A 23,668-nucleotide genomic window follows, 5' to 3' on the forward strand; every position below is an offset into this window, starting at 1 on the left:
GCTTAGCTACACCCCTCCTAGGCAAGCTCGGTCCCGTTTCACAATGGGCCCACAATCCACCTGTCCCACCCCCGCGTGTGACACAGACAACTGAAATCAGCATGTCTGCCACCACATAATGCTGCCCTCTGTGACTGAGGTCACAAAAAGCCTGCTATATTTGGGCCCTACCATCATCTTAGCAATGCCTTTAGCTACATGCCTTAAAGGAGTTGTCCACTACTCGATAGATTTCCTTTCATACTGAAGAACAATTATTAGTATTGTCTTTAATTTAGACAGTTTAGAACAAGAATGGATGCACCAAGTTTATTATAATGATAGATGACACATTTGCCATATCTTACTTTTGTTTAACTTTATAATTGACTTTCTTTAGATCAATTTAACACCATTTTTAGATATGCCACTTTAATTTTCAAATTCTGGCTGTGAACAAGGTCCTTTGCAGACCAACACTTTGCTTAATTTGTTTGTATGGAATTATTCCTGTTACTTTCTTTAGGAGTTTCTTTGGTTCATGCCTTCTTATATTTGACGGGAAGTCTCCACCATGGAGCCTCCAATTCTCAACTCCGGACAGACAAAATCATAATATATTATAAAGTTAAAAATTTTGTCTTGAAAAATGTAGACCTATCTGTTTTAAAATAACAACTACCACTAATAATAATAATAGTAATAATAATAATATATAGCCTTGCATTGCAGAATTAGAAACAAGCTTGCCATGACAGTGATACTAACCGTTTATTTTTTCACTTCCCATTCTGAATTTTTGCTCCTCCAGTTTCTTCGCAGCCTTGCCCATCAGACTCATTGATTCCCCTTTTACCAGTCCCTGCAGAGTTCTTCCATCCATCTATACCTAACACAGATTCTGATTCAGAAGATCAGACGCTCAAGAATAGTCTCCCCAAACTTTCTCCTCCAGATTCTTGGGCAACACTACATTCAACCGATGTCAACTGTGCACTTCTTAGGCAGGTAAGTTGTGTTCTAAAAACGTAAAAAAATGTTGACAAATGTAATTACATTGTTTTTTTCAGTAAATTAAGGAGATTTCCCTTATTTTCAGACAACAGAAAGCAATTCATCCATTGAAAGTGTCAGCCCAACCTCTGAAGATAGCCTACAGACAACTCTTGAGGATAGTTTAAATCTAAGTGACTCTCCCCAATGCACCTTGGACCTCCCTGATCTCCGAGTAGCTCCTACATCACATCGTACCACTCTTCCTATTTCTTCATTATCCATGGTACAGAGGAGAACCCACCGTCCTAGTTTTGCACTTCAGAAGGTTCGCAGGCATCAGCGGAGCCATAGCAGTGGTGGTAGCACTAGTCCTGGATGTACTCTTCATGACTCTATGGACCCTTCTGATGAAGAAGGGGCGGGAGGAAGCCTAAGAGGCACAAGTGAGCCCTCAGAAACTTTTAGTAGTTTATCCCTCACATCCCTCTTTTCACCACCTCCCTCCTTAACGCCACCTGGTGGTGTAATGAAAAAATGCAGCAGCGTAAACAGTCTATCTGTTGCTTCCTCTAGGGTAAGAGGAGCAAAACAATTTTACGCCGTTGATCCACAGGGCTTCCTTTCAATGCCATCATGGGTGATGGATTTTTACCAAACTTCTGCTCCCTCAGAAACCCAAGAAAGTTGTAGCAGTTCTGCAAAATTACCAGCTACGGAAAGAGGAATTCCTACCAGTAGTGTCTCAGGAAATGTGGATTTTGGCAATAATAGTCGAAGAAACAGATGAGATTTTTTTTTTAATGTTTGTGTGCTTCGTTTTTTGGGTGGGTGGCAGGTTAGTTTCCTGAAGGATCATTTCCTAGCTCTGTTATGGGTGGGAATAGCCTTCGGGCTCCCGAACAGACCAGCAGGAAACGCTACATTACCTCACTGTGTGAGCCAGCCAAGCAATGCAACTGGAGAGGAGATGACGGGTGACGTTGGCTGAGCTCTCAGGCTCGGAAGTGGAAGAACCGCTGTACTGTAACCAGCTTCTGGGGCTATCACATATAGTATATAATATATATATATTATTTTATTTATATATATATTTTATTTTTAATCTTGCTTGGGACTTCTTGAAAGTTTGTGTTATAAAAGGTATCTTTATGTGGCAATACAAATATTTGGTGGAGGAGAGTTAACGGCCTTGAATTGGCTTAAACATTGATTTTCTTATTGGTGAACCCCATGCATTCAGATCGTCAGATTACATTCGTTGGGACATCACTTCTGTTGATCAGTCTCTTGTAACCAAATTGTTGACAATCTATTGCAAATTCATATTCATCATAACTTATACTAAATCATGAAGTTTCTACTGTGCCCAGGAGAAATTGATGACGAAGGATGGAAAGCTGCTAAGTAGGAACGTGCTTCTTACCATAACATTAAAGGATGGACGTGTTTGTCGAAACTAGAATGCAAATACTGGAACCCGATGGAAACAAAGAGTCTGTCATTCAGAGTTACATGTTACTGCTGGTGTATTCACACATTCATGTGACGAGTGAAGCTTGATAGGTTGAGTTTTACTTGATTATTCCCATTGTTCCCAATTACAGTACATACATTTTTAGTGCCAGTCCAAAACTGAATAAATGTCAAGGTACATTGACTGACATGTACTGTAAGTGGGTGGTGATATTGATATAGCCAGATAAGACTTTCTCTTTTCCCATTTTTTCCATATTTATTTTGAGGGACACAGTTTATACTACTCAGGTGCAGTATATTTAATTTAAGTGACCCCTATTTCTTTATAGACGTGCTTAAAGGGAATCCATCACAAGGTTTTTGCTCTGTAATCTGAGAACAGCATAATGAAGGGGGTGAGAGCCTGATTCTAACGACGTGTCACTTACTGGTCTGCTTGCTGTCATTTTGATACAATCATAGGTTTCTTAGCTGCAGATCTAGCTGTGCACAAATGCTGAGCTGTGTATAACCCCGCCCACACCACTGATTGGTGTGAAGCTGCTAATCAGTGGTGAGGGGCGGGGTTACACAGAGCAGTTGATTAGGAGACACCTAGCCCTTCAGTGATAAAACACTGATTTTATTGAAACAGCAGCACACAATCTAGTAAGTGACACATCGCTGGAATCAGGCTCTGTGCACCTACATCATTCAGCTAGTGGATATACAGAAAAAACAACCTGCACGTTTATAAAGAAAAATGGGATATATAAAGTGGTGGTTACAACCTCTTCATTTACTAATGTTCAATTTTCAGAGGTTGGCAGTGGAAAACACACTGGGCTATGATTAGGATAGACCATAAATGTGTGATTTGGGGTCGTCTGATCAGCAAAATGAAGAAGCTCTCTCATATGCCTGGTTGGAGTACCATGGACACCAGCACGTATGAATCCACTAATGTTCCTGGACACACATTAGAGGGGTAATGGTGCTCACTGGAGTGTGTCCTGTTCTGCCCACTAAGCAATGAAGGATCATACGGTTGGTACACCTACCGGTCACACATTGATGACCTATTTTAATGGCCATGATGGCTCATCTTAATTATCACTTTTACAATAAAACATTGAAGTCAGTTACATCTTGACAGTAAGGTGAAAAGAAAGGGGTTATCCAGCCCTTTAGAATGAATGGCTTTCCCTAAGGACATTACATGGGGCAGTCTGACTCTTTTTCACCTCTGCCAATCAGTGGTTGATGTGGCCATAGCCGCTATGTGAAAAATGCCGTTTTTTCAGTGTTATATTGGGATCCAGACTGGTTCCAGTTGGCACATGCCGGACCTCTTGTAGATTCTGCACTTGATATTGCAACGCTGCCTCATTCAGGTGATCAGCTGTTTTCCAAGGGTTGGACCTCCCCGATCTTAGACTCATGGTCTATCCTAAATGTAGACAATTAGTTGTAAAAGGCCAGATAAATCCTATATAGGCTTTGACCGACAGTCAATTTACACATTGTAGACAACGTTTTATAAATTTTACATCTAAAGCATGAAAACAAATTGCACAAAGAGGGGTGATGATAATATTTTGTATTGCAAAAATACCATATGCAGATTTTACTAAGTCCGTTTATGAGCACAAACTTACAATTCTTATCAGCATTTTACAAATATGGTCACTTCTCTCATTACAGAAGGTAATCATTCTGAGACCTGAACCGATATTCACCAGATTTTTGGCACCTAATCTAAGAGCGTCATTATGTACAGGCAGAGACCCCGTTTCCAGCTGTGTCACGTACATGGCTGCTTTCTGTAGTTTTCATACAATCATTGTTTTATCAGAAGGATATTATCACTAGAGGACTAGTAAACCTGCTGCCAGATAGTCCTCCATATTCCTGAGCTCTGTATAACCCCGCCCCCTCCACTGATTGGCAGTTTTTCTGTCAATGCACAGTGTACACAGAAAGCAGCCAATCAGTGGTGTGGGCGGGGTTATACTGAGCTCAGCATTTAGAGAACTGCTAAATCTACAGCAGATAAAACTGTGATTTTATCAAAACTGCAGAAAGCAGCCCAGTAAGTGATTCATCACTGGAATCAGGCTCTCTTTCTCTTCGTCGTGAAATGGAAAAGCAAAAACCTGATGGCAGATTCTCTTTATGTGCACTACTAGGACTATGCTTCTAACATTTATGGTATGCATTGTAAAAAAAATTGTTTCAGATCACAGTATGGCAGCCTTCTTTTGAAGTAGGTGTGTAATAGCATGGTGCACAACAGATAAGATGTTTTTTGGCTGCTAATATTACACCAATGTGCAGTCTTGAACTAGATAGGCTTATCAAAGCAATGATCTTATTGGATGCTACAAATTAGGGGTAATGATACCCTTGGTATTCTACCACCAAAAGGAACATGAGTGGCAAAAAATATAGCTGTTATTGAGTTATACAGTCATGGCCGAGAACAGTGTATGCACTAGTGATGAGCGAACGAACGTGCTGGGATAACGTGTTATCTGATCATGCTCGGGTCTTATTCGAGTATCTTGGGCGTGCGCGTATAATATATTCGAGTCCCTGCAGCTGCATGTTTTGCGGCGGTAGACAGTAGACAGGGATTACCTGTTTGTTTGGAAATCTCAACTTGTGTTGCAGCTGTCTACTGCCGCAAAACATGCAGCCGCAGGGACTCGAATATATTATACAAGCACCCCCAAGATACTCGACTAAGACCCGAGCATGCTTAGATAACACGTTATCCAAGAACGTTCATTCGCTCATCACTTGTTGGCACCCTTAAAATTGTTCCAGAACCTGAAGTATTTCACCCAGAAAATTTTCGCAATTGCACATGTTCTGTTATACACATGTTTATTTCCTTTGTGTGTATTGGAACAACACAAAAAAATTACAGAGGGAAAAAAAAGGCAAATTGGACGTGGCGGATTATTGCAATTATATATTCCAAAGGGTGTGCAATCAAATACTAAGTACAATTTTGTCCGGCCCATTTTTGAAATTATGAAATTGTGAAATTATGTCCTTTTTTTTTCTCAGTTTTTTTTTTTGTGTTGTTATAATACACAAAGGAAATAAATGTGTGTATAATAAAACGTGTAATTGCAATAATTTTCTAGGAGGAATATTTCATTTTCTGGAGCGATTTCAAGGGTGCCAACACTTTCGGCCATGATTGTATAACACAATAATGTGAATAGCGCTCCGGCCAAGGTGACGATCTTTGGGAATCCCTATGAATTAGAATATATTTTGATAAATCACAACTATCAGAGACATTTCACTCAAGCACATGTTCTAAACTGTTATTCCTATAGTTATGTTTTAATAGATGATGAATGCTCACTTTAGTTTTTGATCATTTTGAAAGACGGCGTCCATATGCCGAGCCTGTAAACTCTCTGATCCATTACTCAGCGGTTCTTTAATAAAGGGCTTTGAACAACCTGGTTTTCAGATGGTAAATAACTTTCAGCTAACCTTCTCCTCCTTTTCCTCCCCTGACCATGGAACGGCAGTTCCCCGCAGAGCCAGATAAAAGCCACGGCCACCAGGACACGTAAACAGCCCTTATAAACCTTTGTTTAAAAAGGAACTTTAAATGACACGTTTACCGTGCCTAAAATAAAGGAGCAATTTCACCTAAAATGTCTGTCTCTCTTGTGACTTCTGGACTTCAGCGTCCATTAGCTGTTTTAATTTTTCCATTGATGGAGTGCTGAGTTTTACGGATGAAATCTACTATTTCATAATAAATACAAATTGTTTTTCTATGAGTTCTTTTTGGTCTTTGTTTAAAAAATAATGTATTTTACATGACATTACACACAAATGGAGTTGGTGCCGTTATTTTACGTCTGTGTTGACATAAAGTATGAAAATGTCTAGAATAATCCAGAAATGCTAACAAAACCAGGAAAAAGTAAGAAGTCATATACACAAACGAATGGAAAACATTGGGCTGCACTCGGATGGCATCTGAGTGCAGTTCGATTCCAAGGACTGACAGAAGGGAGAAGGTGGAGATTTTTTTTTCCATCTTCTCCTCATCCAAGAAAATCAGATCACACTCTGATCAAACTCCAATCAGTGTTTGATCAGAATTCTATTTACAGGTCCTTCTCAAAAAATTAGCATATAGTGTTAAATTTCATTATTTACCATAATGTAATGATTACAATTAAACTTTCATATATTATAGATTCATTATCCACCAACTGAAATTTGTCAGGTCTTTTATTGTTTTAATACTGATGATTTTGGCCTACAACTCCTGATAACCCAAAAAACCTGTCTCAATAAATTAGCATATCAAGAAAAGGTTCTCTAAATGACCTATTACCCTAATCTTCTGAATCAACTAATTAACTCTAAACACATGCAAAAGATACCTGAGGCTTTTAAAAACTCCCTGCCTGGTTCATTACTCAAAACCCCCATCATGGGTAAGACTAGCGACCTGACAGATGTCAAGAAGGCCATCATTGACACCCTCAAGCAAGAGGGTAAGACCCAGAAAGAAATTTCTCAACAAATAGGCTGTTCCCAGAGTGCTGTATCAAGGCACCTCAATGGTAAGTCTGTTGGAAGGAAACAATGTGGCAGAAAACACTGTACAACGAGAAGAGGTGACCGGACCCTGAGGAAGATTGTGGAGAAGGACCGATTCCAGAACTTGGGGAACCTGAGGAAGCAGTGGACTGAGTCTGGTGTGGAAAGGCGTGTGCAGGAAATGGGCTACAGGTGCCGCATTCCCCAGGTAAAGCCACTTTTGAACCATAAACAGCGGCAGAAGCGCCTGACCTGGGCTACAGAGAAGCAGCACTGGACTGTTGCTAAGTGGTCCCAAGTACTTTTTTCTGATGAAAGCAAATTTTGCATGTCATTCGGAAATCAAGGTGCCAGAGTCTGGAGGAAGACTGGGGAGAAGGAAATGCCAAAATGCCTGAAGTCCAGTGTCAAGTACCCACAGTCAGTGATGGTGTGGGGTGCCATGTCAGCTGCTGGTGTTGGTCCACTGTGTTTCATCAAGGGCAGGGTCAATGCAGCTAGCTATCAGGAGATTTTGGAGCACTTCATGCTTCCATCGGCTGAAATGCTTTATGGAGATGAAGATTTCATTTTTCAGCACGACCTGGCACCTGCTCACAGTGCCAAAACCACTGGTAAATGGTTTACTGACCATGGTATTACTGGGCTCAATTGGCCTGCCAACTCTCCTGACCTGAACCCCATAGAGAATCTGTGGGATATTGTGAAGAGAAAGTTGAGAGACGCAAGACCCAACACCCTGGATGAGCTTAAGGCCGCTATTGAAGCATCCTGGGTAGTGTTGAGCGATACCGTCCGATACTTGAAAGTATCGGTATCGGAAAGTATCGGCCGATACCGGCAAAGTATCGGATCCAATCCGATACCGATACCCGATACCAATACAAGTCAATGGGACTCAAGTATCGGACGGTATTCCTGATGGTTCCCAGGGTCTGAAGGAGAGGAAACTCTCCTTCAGGCCCTGGGAACCATATTAATGTGTAAAAGAAAGAATTAAAATAAAAAATATTGCTATACTCACCTCTCCGAGGGAACCGGCAGCGTTGTTTGCTTAAAATTCGCGCTTTTCTTTCCTTACGTGAAGTCCCGGCTTTGTGATTGGTTGCGTCGCAGTCACATGGGCGACGCAACCAATCACAGCAAGCCGTGACGTAATTTCAGGTCCTTAAGGATTTTAAAATTACGTCCCGGCTTTGTGATTGGTTGCGTCGCAGTCACATGGGCGACGCAACCAATCACAGCAAGCCGTGACGTAATTTCAGGCCCTTAAGGATTTTAAAATTACGTCCCGGCTTTGTGATTGGTTGCGTCGCAGTCACATGGGCGACGCAACCAATCACAAGCCGTGACGTCACGGGAGGCTGGACACGCGCGCATTTTAAAATGCGCGCTTGTCCAGCCTCCCGTGACGTCCCGGCTTGTGATTGGTTGCATCGCGGTCAACCAATCACAAGCCGGGAGGCTGGACACGCGCGCATTTTAAAATGCGCGCTTGTCCAGCCTCCCGTGACGTCCCGGCTTGTGATTGGTTGCGTCACGGTCAACCAATCACAAGCCGGGAGGCTGGACACGCGCGCATTTTAAAATTTTTAAAATGCGCGCTTGTCCAGCCTCCCGTGACGTCCCGGCTTGTGATTGGTTGCATCGCGGTCAACCAATCACAAGCCGGGAGGCTGGACACGCGCGCATTTTAAAATGCGCGCTTGTCCAGCCTCCCGTGACGTCCCGGCTTGTGATTGGTTGCGTCACGGTCAACCAATCACAAGCCGGGAGGCTGGACACGCGCGCATTTTAAAATTTTTAAAATGCGCGCGTGTCCAGCCTCCCGGCTTGTGATTGGTTGACCGCGACGCAACCAATCACAAGCCGGGACGTCACGGGAGGCTGGACAAGCGCGCATTTTAAAATGCGCGCGTGTCCAGCCTCCCGTGACGTCACGGCTTGTGATTGGTTGCGTCGCCCATGTGACTGCGACGCAACCAATCACAAAGCCGGGACGTAATTTTAAAATCCTTAAGGGCCTGAAATTACGTCACGGCTTGCTGTGATTGGTTGCGTCGCCCATGTGACTGCGACGCAACCAATCACAAAGCCGGGACGTAATTTTAAAATCCTTAAGGACCTGAAATTACGTCACGGCTTGCTGTGATTGGTTGCGTCGCCCATGTGACTGCGACGCAATCAATCACAAGCCGGGACTTCACGTAAAGGAAAGAAAAGCGCGAATTTTAAACAAAGAACGCTGCCGCTTCCCTCGGTAAGGTGCAGGCTGCGTCGGAGAGGTGAGTATAGCAATATTTTTTATTTTAATTCTCTCTTTTACACATTTTTACATTAATGTTGTTTCGATACCGATACCCGATACCACAAAAGTATCGGATCTCGGTATCGGAATTCCGATACCCGCAAAATTCCCCATTAAATGTCACCTGCTTAACCCAGCAGGAAGTACAGCGGCGTCTAAAAATAACTAAAATTGACAAATCTCCGGGCCCGGATGGGATACACCCCCGAGTACTGCAGGAACTAAGTACAGTCATTGATAGACCATTATTTTTAATCTTTAAAGACTCCATAATAACAGGGTCTGTACCACAGGACTGGCGTATAGCAAATGTGGTGCCAATATTCAAAAAAGGGGCAAAAACTGAACTCGGTAATTATAGGCCAGTAAGTTTAACCTCTACTGTGGGTAAAATCCTGGAGGGCATTCTAAGAGATGCTATACTGGAGTATCTGAAGAGGAATAACCTCATGACTCAGTATCAGCACGGGTTTACTAGGGACCGTTCATGTCAGACTAATTTGATCAGCTTCTATGAAGAGGTAAGTTCCGGACTGGACCAAGGGAACCCAGTGGACGTAGTATATATGGACTTTTCCAAAGCTTTTGATACGGTGCCACACAAAAGGTTGTTAGATAAAATGAGAGTAATGGGGATAGGGGAAAATATGTGTAAGTGGGTTGAGAGCTGGCTCAGGGATAGGAAACAAAGGGTGGTTATTAATGGAGCACACTCGGACTGGGTCACGGTTAGCAGTGGGGTACCACAGGGGTCAGTATTGGGCCCTCTTCTTTTTAACATATTTATTAATGACCTTGTAGGGGGCATTCAGAGTAGAATTTCAATATTTGCAGATGACACTAAACTCTGCAGGGTAATCAATACAGGGGAGGACAATTTTATATTACAGGATGATTTATGTAAACTAGAAGCTTGGGCTGATAAATGGCAAATGAGCTTTAATGGGGATAAATGTAAGGTCATGCACTTGGGTAAAAGTAATAAGATGTATAACTATGTGCTTAATTCTAAAACTCTGGGCAAAACTGTCAATGAAAAAGACCTGGGTGTATGGGTGGATGACAAACTCATATTCAGTGGCCAGTGTCAGGCAGCTGCTACAAAGGCAAATAAAATAATGGGATGTATTAAAAGAGGCATAGATGCTCATGAGGAGAACATAATTTTACCTCTATACAAGTCACTAGTTCGACCACACTTAGAATACTGTGCACAGTTCTGGTCTCCGGTGTATAAGAAAGACATAGCTGAACTGGAGCGGGTGCAGAGAAGAGCGACCAAGGTTATTAGAGGACTGGGGGGTCTGCAATACCAAGATAGGTTATTACACTTGGGGCTATTTAGTTTGGAAAAACGAAGACTCAGGGGTGATCTTATGTTAATGTATAAATATATGAGGGGACAGTACAAAGCCCATTCTGATGATCTTTTTAATCATAGACCTGAGACAGGGACAAGGGGGCATCCTCTACGTCTGGAGGAAAGAAGGTTTAAGCATAATAACAGACGCGGATTCTTTACTGTAAGAGCAGTGAGACTATGGAACTCTCTGCCGTATGATGTTGTAATGAGTGATTCATTAATTAAATTTAAGAGGGGACTGGATACCTTTCTGGAAAAGTATAATATTACAGGGTATATATATTAGATTCCTTGATAAGGCGTTGATCCAGGGAACTAGTCTGATTGCCGTATGTGGAGTCGGGAAGGAATTTTTTTCCCCATGGTGGAGTTACTCTTTGCCACATGGGGTTTTTTTGCCTTCCCCTGGATCAACATGTTAGGGCATGTTAGGTTAGGCTATGGGTTGAACTAGATGGACTTACAGTCTTCCTTCAACCTTAATAACTATGTAACTATGTATGTAACTATGTAACTATGTATCGGCCGATACCCGATACTTGCGGTATCGGAATGCTCAACACTAATCCTGGGCCTCCATAACATCTCAGCAGTGTCACAGGCTGATTGCCTCCATGCCACGCCGCATTGAAGCAGTCATTTCTGCCAAAGGATTCCCGACAAAGTATTGAGTGCATAACTGAACATTATTATTTGATGGTTTTTTTGTTTGTTATTAAAAAACACTTTTATTTGATTGGATGGGTGAAATATGCTAATTTATTGAGACAGGTTTTTTGGGTTATCAGGAGTTGTAGGCCAAAATCATCAGTATTAAAACAATAAAAGACCTGACAAATTTCAGTTGGTGGATAATGAATCTATAATATATGAAAGTTTAATTGTAATCATTACATTATGGTAAATAATGAAATTTAACACTATATGCTAATTTTTTGAGAAGGACCTGTATATGATCGGCCTGATTCAGATGAGAGAAAATACGGTGATGTGTCCCCAGGCTTAAGATTAGTTCTATTGTCATTCAATAGGGCTAATCCTTAACATAGGGTCTCATCCAGATGTCCATGTTTCATGTACTGTATGTGTCTACCTGTTCTTCATGGGTAGAACTCATATCAATAATATTGCATAGCATGATCTAGTATCCTTTTTTTTTTGCAGACCAATATTCCTAAAAAAAAAGAAAAAAATTCAATTTGATCCCATTTGTGGCTCAAACTTGCCTATTGAAATGATTGGGCCTGTGAAAGAAAAGGATAGCACACAAATTAGATCCACGTGTGAACTAGATATCCATTGCAAGTTCACAAATTGCGTTTTTGTCACTTTTTTCAAGGGTAAAAAACGTTCCACTTTACAGAACTAACAAAGTGAACAATATTTCTGAAATCTCATGCACGCTCTGCTTATGTTTTAAAATGAGGATTTTTACTATCACAGCATTTTTTCAAATGTGCAGCATGTAAAACCTTTCAGCGTCTTTACATTCACCCATTTAAATGAATGGGGGGAAAAAGCAATAAAAAACTCGGCAAAAGTGCAAGGAAAAAAGAGACAAAAACGCACATATTTTAAGCAGTGTTATTCCTGCCAACACTCTGGTTCTTGATGCAGAAAAATCTTCTGTAAATACTCAAAGTGTCACATAGCCTTATTGTTAGGAGAAGTATGGCAAATGTAGACCCAACCAGACAGAGACCAAAATGGAATCCAGCTCTCTGATGAAAGATGTTTCTCATACACAGGAAAGGAAACAAGAAAATCTGAATGAGGTCTAAGTGATAGATTGTATGTTATTGTTGTGTGGCCGACAAAAAATGCAATACAAAAATGTTCTGAGGTCTTTTAAAGGGTTGTGGAAGTTAGTTGCACAGGGCTTTGAAGGGACAGAGACCCTGATTTCAGCAATGTGTCACTTACTGGGCTGTGTTGCTGTTTCAAATAAGTCAGTGTTTTATCAGCAGGAGATTATCAGATTACAGAACTAGGTGAATCGTGCCTCCTAGTCAACTGTGTACATTAAAAGGATATATTGCAAATGAAAAACAGATGAAAGCCACAAAAAAGTAGAAAAAATGCAATGATGAATCAGACCCTTTGTGTTAATGGAAATTTCTACTTGCTATTACTTCACTTCGAAATTGAGGTAATTCCACCTCTGAGATAAAAAAAAAAACATTTGCCAAAGTTATTGGGCATCCATTATATAACACCAAGTATTGCCATGGTGTTATTGTTATGCTGTGATGATCTTCGATAAGGAAGGGGGACGTTCAACTGTCCCTACAACTGGGGCTCTAACTAAGCCTATCCTGGAGGTACTCTTGATGGTAGAGAGGCCCGAGTCTCAGACCGTACTATGCTCCTTTTATACCCTGATGTTATGATCCCTAGTGGCTGAGGATCACAAATAGATCAGCAAGTGATTAAACTAAGGACGAGCTCTAGGGAGATGGTAACTGGACTGATCGCAAATCTGAACCTATCCAAAACAACTAGAGGTAGCCGGTGAACGTGGCTAAAAAATTCCTAGACGTCCCGAGCCAGCCTGAGGAACTAGCTACCCCTAAAGAGAAAGAAAGACCTCGCTTGCCTCCAGAGAAATAATCCCCAAAGATATAGAAGCCCCCAACAAATATTAACGGTGAAGTAAGAAGAAGGCACATACATAGGGATGAAATCAGATTCAGCAAAAGAGGCCCACTAGTACTAGAAAGCAGAAAATAGAGCAGGGGTCTATGCGATCAATAAAAAACCCTTACAAAATATCCATCCTGAGATTTCAAGAACCCACACACCAACTAACGGTGTGTGGGGAGAAACTCAGCCCACTAGAGCAACCAGCAAGCGAGGGAATTACATTTTAGCAAGCTGGAACAGAAAACATGATAAACACTGCTGATCAAAAAATGAGCAAACAAAACTTAGCTTATCCTGGATGGACTGGGAGCAAGGTAGTCAGAAGGAATCTGAGTAGCACTGATTACATCGACAGCCGGCCACAAGTGGAAGTAAAACAGAGCTATATAGGGACCTCACAGAGGATAACGAACCAGCTGATAGCCAGAGACCAGCAGGATAACAGGCAAAGCCACCAGGGGGAGCCCAAAGCAAAAGTCACACCATACCACCAGTGATCACAAGAGGGAGCCTGAACACAGAGTTCACAACAGTACCCCTCCCTTGAGGAGGGGTCACCGAACCCTCATGAAAACCACCAGGGCGATCAGGATGAGCCACATGGAAGGCACGAACCAAATCGGCTGCATGAACATCAGAGGCGACAACCCAAGAATTATCCTCCTGACCATAGCCCTTCCATTTAACCAAATACTGGAGCCTCCGTCTAGAAATACGAGAATCCAAGATCTTCTCCACCACGTATTCCAATTCTCCCTCAACCAGCACCGGGGCAGGAGGCTCAACCGGAGGAACCACAGGCACCACATACCTCCGCAACAACGAGCGATGGAACACATTATGAATAGCAAATGATGCTGGGAGGTCCAGACGAAATGACACAGGGCCAAGGACTTCCAGAATCTTATAAAGACCGATAAACCGAGGCTTGAACTTAGGAGAGGAGACCTTCATAGGAACGAAGCGAGAAGACAACCACACCAAGTCCCCAAAGCAAAGTCGGGGACCCACACAGCGACGGCAGTTGGCAAAGAGCTGAGCCTTCTCTTGAGACAGCTTCAAATTGTCCACCACATGATTCCAAATCTGATACAACCTATCAACCACAACATCCACTCCAGGACAGTCAGAAGGCTCCACCTGACCCAAGGAAAAACGAGGATGAAACACCGAATTACAAAAGAAAGGAGAAACCAAAGTAGCAGAACTAGCCCGATTATTAAGGGCAAACTCGGCCAACGGCAAAAAAGTAACCCAGTCGTCCTGATCAGCAGAAACAAAACATCTTAAATAAGTCTCCAAGGTCTGATTAGTTCGCTCAGTTTGGCCATTCGTCTGAGGATGGAAGGCCGACGAAAAAGACAAATCAATACCCAATTTAGCACAAAAGGTCCGCCAAAATCTAGACACAAACTGGGATCCTCTGTCAGAAACAATGTTCTCAGGAATCCCATGCAAACGAACCACATTTTGAAAAAACAGTGGAACCAACTCGGAGGAGGAAGGCAACTTAGGCAAGGGCACCAAATGGACCATCTTAGAAAAACGATCACACACCACCCAGATGACAGACATTCTCTGAGAGACAGGGAGATCTGAAATAAAATCCATGGAAATGTGCGTCCAAGGCCTCTTCGGGACAGGCAAAGGTAACAGCAAACCACTGGCTCGAGAACAGCAAGGCTTAGCCCGAGCACAAATTCCACAAGACTGCACAAAGGAACGCACATCCCGCGACAAGGAAGGCCACCAAAAAGACCTGGCCACCAAGTCTCTGGTCCCAAATATTCCAGGATGGCCCGCCAACACAGAAGAATGAACCTCGGAGATGACTCTGTTGGTCCATCTATCCGGGACAAACAGTCTCTCCGGTGGACAGCGGTCAGGTCTATCCGCCTGAAACTCTTGCAGCACACGTCGCAAATCTGGGGAGATAGCAGACAAAATCACCCCTTCTCTAAGAATACCAGCCGGCTCTGAATCTCCAGGAGAGTCAGGCACAAAACTCCTAGAAAGAGCATCAGCCTTCACATTCTTCGAACCAGGCAGGTACGAAACCACGAAATCAAAACGAGAGAAAAACAGCGACCAACGAGCCTGTCTGGGATTCAGCCGCTTGGCCGACTCGAGATAAATCAAATTCTTGTGATCAGTCAAGACCACCACACGATGCTTAGCTCCCTCGAGCCAATGTCGCCACTCCTCAAATGCCCACTTCATAGCCAACAACTCCCGATTACCGACATCATAATTCCGCTCGGCAGGCGAAAACTTTCTTGAAAAGAAAGCACATGGCTTCATCACAGAGTCATCGGAGCTTCTCTGCGACAAAACAGCCCCCGCTCCAATCTCGGAAGCATCAACCTCCACCTGGAAGGGAAGTGAGACATCTGGCTGACATAAGACCGGAGCCGAAGAAAACCGGCGCTTCAGCTCCTGAAAGGCCTCCACAGCCGCAGAGGACCAATTAGTCACATCAGAACCTTTCTTGGTCAAATCCGTCAAAGGCTTAACAACACCAGAAAAATTAGCTATGAAGCGACGGTAAAAATTAGCAAAACCCAAGAACTTCTGAAGACTCTTAACCGATGTAGGCTGCGTCCAGTCATGAATAGCCTGAACCTTGACTGGGTCCATCTCAATAGTAGAAGGAGAAAAAATGAAACCCAAAAAAGAAATCTTCTGGACTCCAAAAAGACATTTTGAGCCTTTCACAAATAAAGCATTGTCACGCAGGACCTGAAAGACCATCCTGACCTGCTTAACATGAGACTCCCAATCATCCGAAAAAAATAGAATATCATCCAGATACACAATCATAAACTTATCCAGATATTCACGGAAGATGTCGTGCATAAAGGACTGAAAGACTGAAGGAGCATTAGAAAGTCCAAAAGGCATCACCAGGTACTCAAAATGGCCTTCAGGCGTATTAAATGCAGTTTTCCATTCATCACCCTGTTTTATACGCACAAGGTTATACGCACCACGAAGAACTATCTTGGTGAACCAACTAGACCCCCTAATGCGAGCAAACAAATCAGTTAACAATGGCAAAGGATACTGAAATTTGACCGTGATTTTATTCAAAAGGCGATAATCAATACAAGGTCTCAGGGAACCATCCTTCTTAGCCACAAAAAAGAATCCCGCCCCAAGAGGGGAAGAGGACGGGCGAATATGTCCCTTCTCCAAAGACTCCTTTATATAACTCCGCATGGCAGCATGCTCCGGCACAGATAAATTGAAAAGTCGTCCCTTAGGAAACTTACTACCAGGAATCAAATTTATAGCACAATCACAGTCCCTATGAGGAGGTAGAGAATTGAGTTTGGGCTCCTCAAATACATCCTGGTAGTCTGACAAAAACGTAGGGACTTCAGAAGGAGTGGACGAAGCAATTGACCCCACAGGAGCGTCACCATGAATTCCCTGACAACCCCAACTTGACACAGACATAGCTTTCCAATCCAGGACTGGATTATGAGTCTGCAACCATGGTAGACCCAACACGACAACATCATGCAAATTATGCAATACAAGAAAGCGAATCACCTCCTGATGAACAGGAGTCATGCACATGGTCACTTGTGTCCAGTACTGAGGTCTATTCGTAGCCAATGGCATAGAGTCAATTCCCCTTAGTGGAATAGGGAATTTTAAAGGCTCCAAATCAAAACCACAGCGCCTGGCAAATGACCAATCCATCAGACTCAGGGCAGCACCTGAATCTACAAAGGCATTAACCGGGTAAGATGACAGGGAACAAATCAGGGTAACAGACAAAATGAACTTAGGCTGTAAAGTACCAATGGTGACAGATTTATCAACCTTTTTTTTGCGCTTAGAGCATACTGAGATAACATGAGCTGAGTCACCACAGTAAAAGCACAACCCATTTTGCCGTCTATAATTTTGCCGTTCACTTCTGGTCAGAATTCTGTCACATTGCATAGATTCAGGTGTCTGTTCAGAAGACACCGCCAAATGGTGCACAGGTTTGCGCTCCCGCAACCGCCGATCAATCTGAATGGCCAGAGTCATTGACTCATTCAGACCTGCAGGCGTAGGGAACCCCACCATGACATTCTTAATGGCTTCAGAAAGACCTTCTCTGAAATTTGCAGCCAGGGCACACTCATTCCACTGAGTAAGCACCGACCATTTCCGAAATTTCTGGCAGTACACCTCTGCTTCATCTTGCCCCTGCGAGAGGGCCAATAACGCTTTTTCAGCCTGGTTCTCAAGATTAGGTTCCTCATAGAGCAATCCAAGGGCCAGAAAAAACGCATCCACACTGAGCAATGCAGGATCCCCTGGCGCCAATGCGAAGGCCCAATCTTGAGGGTCACCACGCAAAAAGGAAATAATAATCCTAACTTGCTGAACGGCATCACCAGAGGAACGAGGTTTCAAAGAAAGAAACAACTTACAATTGTTCTTAAAATTTAGGAACCTAGATCTATCTCCAGAAAACAACTCCGGAATAGGTATCCTAGGCTCAGACATAGGACTGTGAACAACAAAATCCTGAATACTCTGAACTCTAGCAGCAAGATGATCCAGACTGGAAGCCAAGCTCTGGACATCCATGTCAGCAGCTGAACTCAGAGCCACACCAAGATTAAGAGGAGGAGAGAAGCTAGCACAGCAGCTAGACACACGGCAACAACAAGAAAAAAAAAAAAAATTTCTCAAGGCTTCTTTTCTCCTGCTTCTGCCATGCAATTAACACTTTGCGGGCCGGCTGTACTGTTATGATCCCTAGTGGCTGAGGATCACAAATAGATCAGCAAGTGATTAAACTAAGGACGAGCTCTAGGGAGATGGTAACTGGACTGATCGCAAATCTGAACCTATCCAAAACAACTAGAGGTAGCCGGTGAACGCGCCTAAAAAATTCCTAGACGTCCCGAGCCAGCCTGAGGAACTAGCTACCCCTAAAGAGAAAGAAAGACCTCGCTTGCCTCCAGAGAAATAATCCCCAAAGATATAGAAGCCCCCAACAAATATTAACGGTGAAGTAAGAAGAAGGCACATACATAGGGATGAAATCAGATTCAGCAAAAGAGGCCCACTAGTACTAGAAAGCAGAAAATAGAGCAGGGGTCTATGCGATCAATAAAAAACCCTTACAAAATATCCATCCTGAGATTTCAAGAACCCACACACCAACTAACGGTGTGTGGGGAGAAACTCAGCCCACTAGAGCAACCAGCAAGCGAGGGAATTACATTTTAGCAAGCTGGAACAGAAAACATGATAAACACTGCTGATAAAAAAATGAGCAAACAAAACTTAGCTTATCCTGGATGGACTGGGAGCAAGGTAGTCAGAAGGAATCTGAGTAGCACTGATTACATCGACAGCCGGCCACAAGTGGAAGTAAAACAGAGCTATATAGGGACCTCACAGAGGATAACGAACCAGCTGATAGCCAGAGACCAGCAGGATAACAGGCAAAGCCACCAGGGGGAGCCCAAAGCAAAAGTCACACCATACCACCAGTGACCACAAGAGGGAGCCTGAACACAGAGTTCACAACACCCTGAGCTGTCCCCTTCCCCTCCCCTAGGAGGCCTGGGACAGAAATATTAGTGTATAAACGCAGACAAACAGGGATAACAAAAAGCAACTTATATACAAAAACGCTCACCAAGGGTATGGAGGTATACAGGGAAGGATAGGCAGGTATTAATCAAATGGGAATAGGGATAACTCTATCTCTGAAGGACCAGGTTCATCCATGCATTGCAAAGACAGACAAAACATAACGGGTGCCATGAAGTTCTTCACCTTTTCTGAACCAACTCCACAATCAGCTCATTTGAAGACTTGTATTGTCAATGGTGGTATAAGCTGGACAACCTTTTACAGAGATTCTACAGAATGTAATATTGATTCATAACCATGAATATATAAATAAATAATAATAATAACCATAAATTTGCAAAAAATGGGTTCTGATCAGCAGAACATACAGCTTTGCCAAATTCTTCACCTCAGACCCATTTCCTCACAGTGCCAGACTGTTAAAGGAGTCTTTTACTATGATAAACCACAATGGTCCTTATCCCTGTTTTTAGAGAACCTCCCACTTGCCATAATATATATTATTTTTTACCTGATATAAATGCTGCTGTTCTCCTGAATCTTGAATTGTTTTTCTTTTGTTCCTGCACTTCTCCATTCCTGAGATATGGTCATCTCCTACTTGCATGTAAAGTGGATGTTGGTCATCATCAACACTTCTCTATGGGAGCCTTCTCAAGCACTACACAAATTTGGCAGACGAGACTAGATTTCCATAGAGAGAAGAGAGGGCCATAGCTCAGGAGTAGAGAAGAGCGGGAACAAAAGAAAAACATTGCCAAATTCAAGAGAACAGCTTTGTTTATACCAAGTAAAAAACATATTTATGGCAAGTGATAGGTCCTCTTTACGTGGATATAGCTAAGTAGCCTTACCAGGCATAGCCCATAGACAAGAGCGATCAGTCGTTCTGCTGATTGGTGGGAGTAGATAAGGTCCTAAAGATCTGCTATCAGTGTTATATTGCATAAATCTCTTTAAGAATACGTTGAGATACTGAAATTAATCAATAAAATAGCAATAATGGATGTTTGCAAATTATTTAAAAAAAAAATGTATTCTTAAATAAGAATCCCTTACTCAGTGCTCCAAAACCTTATATTACAATACTAGGATACTGACAATATGATACATCAGTTATTTAAATCCAAAGCAATGGTGGACAAAAAGTGGTTTTCACAAGCATTTGCACATTTAATTTTTGTATTTATCATCAATTAAGTTGACAAAACCTACAATAGAAGCAAAATGAACATATCCTCTTCTATAATTAAGTAAAAAGCAATAGTGCATATAAATAACATAGGGTTCTTAGATAACGCTCGTGAATTTGTCCGTGAAAGAGTTAGATGTTCCTCAGTCTGGGACTTTTTTAAATAGAGTTCGGAGACCAAAAAAAAAAGGTCATTAGCATCCTCTGTCATGCCAAGATCAACAAGCGCTTGATCACTAAGAGCATAACCACCACCAGCATGATCAGGCACGTGTCATCTAAGCACCCGATTTGGTGGGCCGAACACCTGGGTCCACAATTGGTGCCTCTTCCCCTGTGCTAGGTGCTTTCAAATACCCTGTCCATGACACTGGCACAGATGTCTCCCGCCTTGCACATTCTGAGGCACCATCATCAGGCATTTCCAGATCCTTGTCCCAGCACAGCGTTCAGCTGTGCCTACCCCACACCTTGGAAAGAAGAAGAAAGTTCCCAGAAACCCACCCACAGGCCCGAACACTAAATGGGCACATTTCAAGGCTGCTTGCCATGGAAATATTGTCTTTAGACTTGAAGGCATGGAGGATTTCCACCGACTCAAAGTGGCAGCCGTCCCTTGGTATTTGGTCCCCAGGCGCCACTATTTCTCCCTGTGTGGTATCCTTGCCTCGTACCAGCATGTGTCCAGGAACATCACCCATACCCTTATCAACGCACTTATTCGGATTGTCCGCTTAATGACCAACAAGTGGACATGTGCTTGTGTTCGTGGATGATATATTTCCCTGATGGCACAGTGGGTGAACATTGTGGAGGAAAAGGCTGAGTCTCACCTTGGCACAACGCATGTACTCCTGATGCCGAGACTTGCTGGCCCTACTTCTATAAGGATTTTCTCCACCTCCTACACCAGTTCCTGCACCTTCTCCTGCTCCTTGTCATCCTTCATCTCTGATTTGTTATCTCAGAGCACGTTGTCCACATCAGCCAGAAAATCTGCAGCACTGCCTCAGCGAAGCGGCAACAGGATCTGCTGAAGCTAACTTGTCTAAGAAACAAACTGCACACCGCTGCAGATTTATTGAAAGGAATAAAAGACCAGACAGATCTGTGCCTCTTGCCACTGAACCTGCAACCAGATATGGTCATGTCTGATAATAGCCATAATCTGGTGGCGGCTGTGAAGCTTGACAAGCTTACACACGTGCCATGCTTGGCCAACATGCTCAACCTGATTAGCCCAGTATCCAGAGAGCGCTTGCCCTCTCACCTTTGCTTTCATTTGCCGCAAGCGCAAGCTGGATATCGGGCTGTGATGTGCAGTGAAATGCCGCCCGCAGCTTTGTCAGTTGGTAGGGTGCGTGCATCTGTGTCATGTGGGTGAATCAAGGAAGTTCAGAAGTTGACGTGACATCAGCGGTGGCTGCAGCCGGGACCACGTTATGCAGACTGAGTGAGCAGTGATAGTGCCACATACAGGCACATATTGCAGCAGTATATATTTACAAAAATACTTATTTAAAAGGTGTAAATCGATGGGTGAATAATACAGTGTAGTGGACCACCGCTTTAGTATTTGAGTGATGCACTCTAGTTGGTGCCTTCAAGAGTGTATGGATGAGCCTGCTTGAAATTATTTGCCTGCAAAGCCTTTTCAAGTGTAGAACTACCACAACTACACTTTCTTAATATTTGAATGATGCACTCCAGTTAGTGCCTTAAAGGATGTATGGATGACCCTCCTTAGAAAAACGTTCTATCTTTGCATTGTGTGCAGAGCTTTTATGAGTTTAGAAGTACAACAATTACACTTTCTTAATATTTGAATGAGGTACTCCAGTTGGTGCCTTCAAAGGTGTATGGATGACACTCCTTGTAATTTTTGTCTGGCTTTGCACTGTGTGCCGAGCCATAATAAGTGTAGGAGTACCACAACTATATTTTGTTCACAATATTTGAATGAAGCCCTCCAGTTGTAATTTTCAAGGGTGTATGGATGACCCTACTTGTAATTTTTGTCAGGCTTTGCACTTAGTGCATTGCCTTTATGAGTCTAGGAGTACCACTACATGACAATTTGAACAGAATGTGTATAAGGCCCTCCTTTATGTCCAATACATGATGTAGTTGAGTCCCTCTTCCATCTAAATTTTATCAGTCCATGCTTCCTTCATAAATTACACTGAAATTTCCAATTTTTAATAAAAACTAAATTTTGATTTACTTCATTTTTTAAAATCCTTTTTAATTTTTGCCTTATATACAAGTCATTATACAGGAAAGATTAACATTTTTTTCCTGTAATCTCCAATTTCTTGTCGATTTTGAATGTTTTAATGTCAGTTCTTAATGCAGAGTAAAAATGTCACTCCATTGTTCCCAGCAGTGATCTGGGAGCTAGAGATGCTTCCACGGATCTTCCTCATGCTGTTCTCCTTCCATTCAGCATTTTTTCCGTCCATTTCAATATTTTCACTGCCCCCAAGATCTCCTTGTAGGGTTTCCTGGAAAAATTATCGGATTTCCCATTGACTCCTATTATACTCATTACTGGAAATGAGCATCCAAGCATTAGGAATTGCTCTGTTCGAGTAACGATCATTCAAGCATTTTAGTGCTTGCTCATCACTAGTGATGGGTGAATTTATTTTTGACAAAGCAAATTTAATTTTTTACAATTTTTTTTTTCCAGTTAATTTGAATCCAACAAATCGGCAGCCAGTTGCTATTTTACTGGGGTATTTTTAGAATCTGAAAGAAGTATTATAAGCACCACACCTTCCTACCCCATTCTCCACTAGTTCCATCCTTCTGGCTGTGGTTTTCTTCTCTTCAGCTTATACACTTTGGCACTTGTGGCACTGATTAAACTTCATGCAACATCATGACATTGTGGGTCATTGTTCATCATGATGTCATGTGAGGCCTAGTAATTGAAATCGCATGAGGGCTAGTCTTTGCATGAGGACCTGACAAGTGAAGACTGAAGAAGAGACTGTAGACAAAGGAGGGAGCTAGCGAAGGACCAGTCGGTGGGTTGCAGCAGTGGGACAGGTGAGGGGCAAGATGAGTATAATATATTTTTTTATTTTTTAAATATCTTTTACCAACAATCAAGGTGCATTTGATTCCGACTGAATACATTTAAAGCAAACGTCAATTCTGAGCTAAACTCCTGAAGATGCCTTCATGTCCAGTCATTACCAATACATTTACCATCATTGCCTATTGATGTGAACACATAATAACTGCATGCAGCACGGTAAACTGCCATAACTGCTTCCATGGATGCAGTCACGTAAAATGATGAAGGATGCTTGAAGATTACTCGATTTATACATCTAGCATTAATTAAACAGATCTGTAAAAATATGTCTTCAATTGCTCCCCCTAGTGGTAGTCTTAGTTTACAGATATTTAGACTATTATAGACTTTGTTGAGCACTAGGTTTCATGGAAGCTGAATTACTTACTACCTCAGTAGTTACAAAAAACATTTTAGGAAAAAGAATTAATTATGCGGCAAATAATA

The 23,668-nt window shown here is 42.5% G+C and overlaps 1 protein-coding gene across 3 annotated transcripts in view; it reads left to right on the forward strand.

Moving 5' to 3' along the window:
• The window catches only part of CACNA1I (calcium voltage-gated channel subunit alpha1 I), a 566,555-nt gene extending 560,316 nt beyond the window's left edge, over positions 1-6,239 (forward strand). For 2 of the 3 annotated variants that reach the window (XM_077277427.1, XM_077277429.1), the window contains exons 34-35: positions 791-987; positions 1,079-6,239. In XM_077277427.1, coding sequence (XP_077133542.1) covers positions 791-987; positions 1,079-1,762 — 881 coding nt within the window. In that variant the 3' untranslated portion in view covers positions 1,763-6,239. The remainder of the gene's footprint in view (positions 1-790; positions 988-1,078) is intronic. The other variant, XM_077277430.1, reaches the window with a different exon arrangement.
• The last annotated feature ends 17,429 nt before the right edge of the window (positions 6,240-23,668 follow it).

This window comes from Ranitomeya variabilis, chromosome 8, assembly GCF_051348905.1.
Source record: "Ranitomeya variabilis isolate aRanVar5 chromosome 8, aRanVar5.hap1, whole genome shotgun sequence".
Taxonomy (NCBI): domain Eukaryota; kingdom Metazoa; phylum Chordata; class Amphibia; order Anura; family Dendrobatidae; genus Ranitomeya; species Ranitomeya variabilis.